Raw genomic sequence first — 6,415 nt, 5'->3', positions numbered from 1 at the left:
CATATTTATTGAAGGAATCATATTTAATTTCTTTGTTGTTGGTTAGAATTAACAAGAGAGGTGAAAGAATAAAACTTCTAGAATTATGTTTGAGTGTTGGTATTAGAATGAAAGTGGAATCGGCAATGAGTGAACACGTACAACACATTTTATGACATGTGTTAAATGACTCTTTTACCCTTGGTCGACCATCTTTCCTTTTCTATATAACTAGATGATGATTGCCCGTGCTATAATGTAAAGCTTGGAATCATTATTTGTGATTAATTTTGCTTTGATATGAAATTGCAGAGAAGATGTCCTCTAATTTTTACTCTTTTCTTTGGATACAAAAAATAGACTGCTTTGATAGGTCATAACATAGTTTTCAAGCCATGATCTACTCTATCTAAGGACACCCCAATGAGAGCAACACCATAGAAGTCAAATAATACACCATAGAGTAACATCGCAACGATATAGTTGATAAAGTTTATTCTTAAGACCGTTCTTTCAATCTCTCCGCCAGGAAAGTGCTTTTCGGACGCCCCTCTGGGATGTAAAATATATCTATTCTTACTATCCCATAGTGTATGAGACCACCAAATAATTTTGAAGGCTTTCAAAGAAACACCTTACCCAGATCATCATGAGATTATCAAACAACATTGAAAAATACAGCTTAAGACATTTTCATATAACGAGACCGACAAGGTTGGATCATAGGATCATAACATACAAACTATGGCTAAAAACTCTTCTAGTATAAGAACTTGCGCACATTCAGACCCGAACATAACCCAAAATGAGATATATAATAGGGCTAATATTTGAGAATTATCTTAAAAGCAGAGAAAGCTAATATCCACGAGAATACAACACACACACACACACACACACACACACACACACACACACATATATATATATAGACGCGTATCTATTTACATATTGACAAAAGAAGATGCATTCTACTTCGAAAGTAGCACAATTTGTACATCCATGAGGGTTATACTTATATTCACAAAAGGTAATTCCTTCTCCATGTTGTAATTGTTGTTCTTTGCAGTCCGACAAAAGTATTGAACATCTGCAGAATCATGGAAAAGAGATCAAGTTTTAGTACCCATATAATAAAATGTACTAAGTTTTAGGATAATATCACTGCAACGGATTATTTTTGAGATATTTTTTCCAGCTTGGAATTGTGTCTCTACCAGATAAATATAAGTAGACCTTCTGTTATCAAAGAACTAATTCTCTGCTTTTAGATGCATTTTTTTTTGCATTTTTTTTTATTTTTAAAAAGATCTATTGCAAGGGGCATTGATGTAATAATAGACCATGAAGAATGTGTTAGTAGAGTAATATGGGAGATGAGGAAGTATCATAGACGAATAGTAAATAGGTAAGCTAACTTAATATTGCACCAGCCAAAAATAGGCTTTAACCACATGTAGAAAATAGCAGCAAAAATGGCTTTAACCACATTTTTAAGTAGCAGCAAAATGACTTCAACCCAGGCAAAAATAACATCAAAATGACTTTAACCGCATCCAAAAATAGCAGCAAAAGTGGCTTCAACTACATGGCAAAATAGCAACAAAGGCGTCTACAATAACATTAAGAAGTAACAACATAATGTGTTTAACAATGGTCCAAAATAACTACGAATGTTCTTCTACAACAGTTCAAGATAATAAAATTATCCTCAATAATAAATTCCTCTATATATTTCTGGAGAGCATAATAAAGAAGTGTGAGATCTATTGTAGAGTCCTTGGTTATACTGACATTTACTGCAGTAGAAAAAAATTCATAATAGGTACGATTTCATCACATGTATTATATGGTATCTCTATGAGTTATAAATTCTCTAACATTACTATGATGCCTTAGTGTCAATAATAATCTGGCACTAATTTAAACCCTATAACTTTATATTACAACTAAAATTAGTAAATCTTTTCTTCATAAAAAAATAATATAAATAAATAAATTAAAAACAGCTAAGAAGCGAAGAGGGAATAATTAAAAATACAGTAGAAGAGCAGTACTCACCACACAATGATTGGCTACTAATATACACAAACAGACAGTTATCACAATAGATATGGAAAGCAAAACGTGTATGAAAAATAAAATAAATCAAAACAGAAAGGTGACAATAATAGACAACTGCAACCCAAAAAAGCTAAATCATATCCAAAATTACACCAAAGAGACATGTATTACATTGTTTAGCTTAACATCCTTATTGTTTGTATCAATTCCTATATAATGGATGAAATCCAAATGTGCATGTATTTTATCGTACAATTTGAAAGATCTAAAGAACCCCGCCAACTTCACTTTTTATCAACTTGCACAAGTACAACAGAAGAACATCAAGAAATAAATTTTAAGAAAGTTAAATAACAACATGACAGAACAAAAGCTCTTAATTTATTGTACTTGAGGTGTTTATTAATACCCAACAAATTTATATTCTATAAAGTGTTTTAATTTGTCTCCCTTCTAACACAGAATGAAGATAATATTCTGATTTACAAATGGAGTATATAATAATAATGGTGAAAGAAATGTCTTGAAGAAAGGATTAAAAATGAAATAAATCCAGTATAATCTAGGTCTAATATTCACACCCACTTGATCTTTTCAAACTTATTCAAATGACATTTCAACGGCAAGTAGCCGATCTAAAATACTTAACCCGCTTCTTTTTTAAATTTCAAATTATTTTTTACTGCTCCTCATGTAATGCTACAAACCTTAAAACTACTTAAACTTATGAACTTGCTGATTATTTGTCGAAGGTTGCCTTTTTCATCGATATAAATGATAAGTTTTAGCAATCAGATTGCCCATTAAAAATTTTGAAGGGTGATTTTTCAAAGTCTTCTAAAGCAAATAAATTACTACAATGATATGTTTGTTCATCCTTATCTACTTTCAATCTCACAAATAAACATTCCAGATAACCTTTCGACACTAAAAATAACAAAAGGAAGCGGATAAAGCTAAAGAACATTGGAAAGCCAAAGAAAGTTCAAACTCAAATCTTGAATTAATCAAATTCAGAACACAAATAAAGTTCAAACCCAAATCCTGAATTAACCAAATTCAGAACACAAATAAAGTTCAAACTCTTTCAAGTACAACCTCTTTGAATACAAACTCTTTCTGCCAAACATTGGGAAGGTAGTTTAGCAGAAACAATCTCTTTCAAATCGATCGCCCATATATATCACACATGAGTTGTGAAAATCTTATGCGGTTTGGGGAAAAAATAGAAGAAAATTAGATCTTAAAATTTAAATATATACACTCAAAGATTACTTGTGTATGATACTCTAATCAAATCAATAAATTTACATTAGCAATTAAAGTAAGAAAACATAAATATTTTTAATTTACTATGATAAATGATAAATATTTGTATAAAAAACATATGCATGTCTTGAATTTATAAATATTGGGGTACAAATAAATTTTCATTACTAATAAAAGAGATTTATGAGAGACAAATGGTTGATTAAGAAAAGGGAAAGTGAGCTGAAAAGATTGACTTTCCTCGACTTAAAAATCTACTATTATGAAAAAGTTAATGTGACTTCTTTTTAAGGAATAACTTCTGCAATTTCTTTTTACAACTTTCAAACTTCTCAAACTCACATCTATTAGTAGGCCATTTGATTATATAACTAATTTTTTGAGTTCCCATATCTGGTTTGATCTAAGTAAAAAATAGTCAATATCATCTGCTCTTATTGGAATTGTCCTCTAAGTCCAAAAAGAAAAGAAAAAAGTAAGAATCTTCTCCATTATCATATAAATTGCGGAACTAGACAATACGAACATCAAAATAAGTTTATCCTAAAATGGGTCTAATTCTTTAATTTTCAGATTCTCATATTAGTAAACTTTAACTTGAAAAATCCAAACGTTCTTAGCCTAAAAGTTATACAAAAGGACACAAATTAAACAGTTTACCCTTTGTTACTACGACAGTAACGACGACAACATCAAATCGAAATTTTTGAAAAGAAAGAGAAGAAGATTAGGGAAAAGTTTACTAACCTAGATGAGAAGAAGGAAAAACAATGAAGTGCTTCACAGTTATGCCGGTAATTGTGAGTAAAAAGGAGAGAAAAGTGATGGACAATTCTAGAATTTTATCGCGGTTTTTGTGGCGGACAAAAAATAAAATGGCAGGTAAAATGACAATTATGCCCCTGATCGACCATCTTACCTTTTCTATATAATAGAAAATATAATATATATATATATATATATATATATATATATATATAATAGAATTAAAAAGTAGAAAAATGAAAAAAGGATAGCCAGCGGCTGTGAACTCTGTGAAGGCCACAAGGCTAGAGCTATATACCCAAATCTGTCGACCTAATTTCTTACAAATTGAATTTTGCTCTGTCTTTGCCCTAATTATAATGAAAGCTAATTTCAGTGCTTTCATCCAATTCCGTTTCCTATTCTCCAATTCGCAGCTCTTCCATTCTAAAACCCTTCTTTCCTTAAACCCTGCCAGATTCCTCTCCGTAGCTAGCTTGCCTTATCCTGAAGCCCTAGAGGACCCAACAGAAAGCCTCAGTACTCCTTCAACAGATCCATCAGATCTGTTAAGGCAATGGGGCTGCACTGCTGATGACATTTCCAAGATTTTTCAGCGCCGCCCATCTTTGCGCAGAATGGAACACAAAAACCTTCAATCGAAGCTCAAAATACTCAGCGATTTAGGTATTGAATCCTCTGACCTTACCAAGATTCTTAACTGTCGTCCTCGTTTCCTTAATTGTCGTATCAATCGTTGCTTAGAAGAGCGCCTTGAATTTTTCCAGACTTTGTTTGGTACCAAACAAGTTCTTCTCAAGGCCATTGTGAGAAATCCATCGTTGCTTACTTATGACTTCCACAAACAGATTAAACCAACTGTTGCATTTTATGAGAAATTGGGTCTTAGCAGAAGTGATTTAATTTCCATGCTTTTAGCTCGACCAACTCTCATACCAAGAAGTTCTCTGGATGATGAGAAGATGGATTACATTCGAAGAACCGGAGTGGAAAAGGGTACTAGGATGTTTAAACATGTGATTACATTGTTTGCTATTTCACGGTCGGAGACTATCCGACAGAAGGTGGCTAATTTGGAGAAACATGGGTTTACTGAAGATGAGGTTTTTAGGCTTTTTGGACGGTCTCCTTTTTTGTTAACATTATCTGTTGATAAGGTTCAGAGGAACATGACATTTATATTGGGTACAATGAAGCTTTCTGCCAGTTTGGTTCTTGATAACCCATGTTTGCTTTTCTTGAATTTGGAGACCGCCATAAAGCCACGGTATTTTGTAGGCGGGAAGATAGATGATATGGGTCTTCTTCCTCGTGTGAAGGGTCCTTCATTGTTAAGAGCAATGAGGATGACCGAAAAGCGCTTCATCAAGGCCTTTATAAGTTGTCATCCGGAGGACGTGGCTCGTGAACTGATGGAGTACTACAGAAGCGTTAAATGTGTTAGAAGGTTGGCAGAATCCTCCAAAAAACATTTGTGCAAAGGATTCCCCTTTTGAGCATATTTTTGTAACAGAGGCTTCTCCAACTATTATTTGACTCTGGTTCTTATTGAATTCCTTTTCATTTTTCATTGACAAAAAGTGGATTATACATGTATCATTGACTAGCTGTGGATGCTTGATTGTTATTTTGAAGTATAGTCAATAAGAATGATATTCTGTTGGGGAAGTGGATGGAGGCTAATGATATAAAATTACCTTCTGATATAATGTATTTCATATCCATATTTATTTCTAGCCAAATGCAAAAGTATTGAAATGCCTGACTTGTTGTTGATAATGATTGGTCCTTGTTAAGACATAGGGTACTTGAATTCCTTAATTTATGTTTGTATATGAGTTCACTGAAGTTATGACGCCAATTATAGTGATTAACTAGGGGATAGTGTCTTTTTTGTTGTAAAGTGGCATCCGAGTTTGTATTTATGTTTGTTACTGCTTTGTTGAATCAACTGGTAGAGATGTGATTCTTGGAGAACAATATAGAAGCAATTGTTTATGGGTTTTGGACCCCAGTGTGATGTTCTTACCTAGATTTTGTTGATTCTTAAAGTATAACATGCCTCAGCTCTCCCCTATAGACCTTCCTGAGTGTTAGCTAAAATTGGCAGTCTCAACAAATCAGTGATGAGGGTAAGATGTTTCTACTGAATTTGCTTTCAGTTGCTTATACTTGAACTTCCAGAGGTATTAACATTTACTTTTTATACAAAATAGAATGAGCTCTATGGCTTTCAGTAAGTAGTAGGTATTTAGTAATAATGATATTCAATACACTTGGTATGAAGCATGAATAGAATGTGGATAATGCTTTTGTCTTGGTATATAACCAGTAGCCA

At 32.8% G+C, this 6,415-nt stretch overlaps 1 protein-coding gene and 1 long non-coding RNA gene across 2 annotated transcripts; one reads left to right on the top strand and one right to left on the bottom strand.

Annotated features, from left to right (window-relative positions):
• Window positions 1-655: 655 nt before the first annotated feature.
• LOC142177639 (uncharacterized) lies at window positions 656-4,199 on the bottom strand. The gene is made up of 2 exons (XR_012706214.1): window positions 4,060-4,199; window positions 656-1,069 (listed from the first exon to the last, which is right to left on the bottom strand). It is a non-coding gene; the product is annotated as an uncharacterized LOC142177639 (long non-coding RNA).
• A 237-nt stretch (window positions 4,200-4,436) lies between these two features.
• Window positions 4,437-5,573, top strand: LOC142177168 (transcription termination factor MTERF15, mitochondrial-like). The gene has a single exon (XM_075245636.1). The coding sequence runs from the start codon at window positions 4,437-4,439 to the stop codon at window positions 5,571-5,573; it is 1,137 nt and encodes a 378-aa protein (XP_075101737.1).
• The last annotated feature ends 842 nt before the right edge of the window (window positions 5,574-6,415 follow it).

The sequence above is a fragment of the Nicotiana tabacum genome, chromosome 23 (assembly GCF_000715075.1).
Source record: "Nicotiana tabacum cultivar K326 chromosome 23, ASM71507v2, whole genome shotgun sequence".
NCBI classification, from domain to species: domain Eukaryota; kingdom Viridiplantae; phylum Streptophyta; class Magnoliopsida; order Solanales; family Solanaceae; genus Nicotiana; species Nicotiana tabacum.
The sequence above is the reverse complement of the archived record's forward strand: the minus strand, read 5'-3'. Positions and strand labels throughout refer to the sequence as shown.

Bases quoted from the DNA above. Each gene is read 5' to 3' on its own strand.
- LOC142177168 (XM_075245636.1), top strand. From the start codon at position 4,437: ATGAAAGCTAATTTCAGTGCTTTCATCCAATTCCGTTTCCTATTCTCC.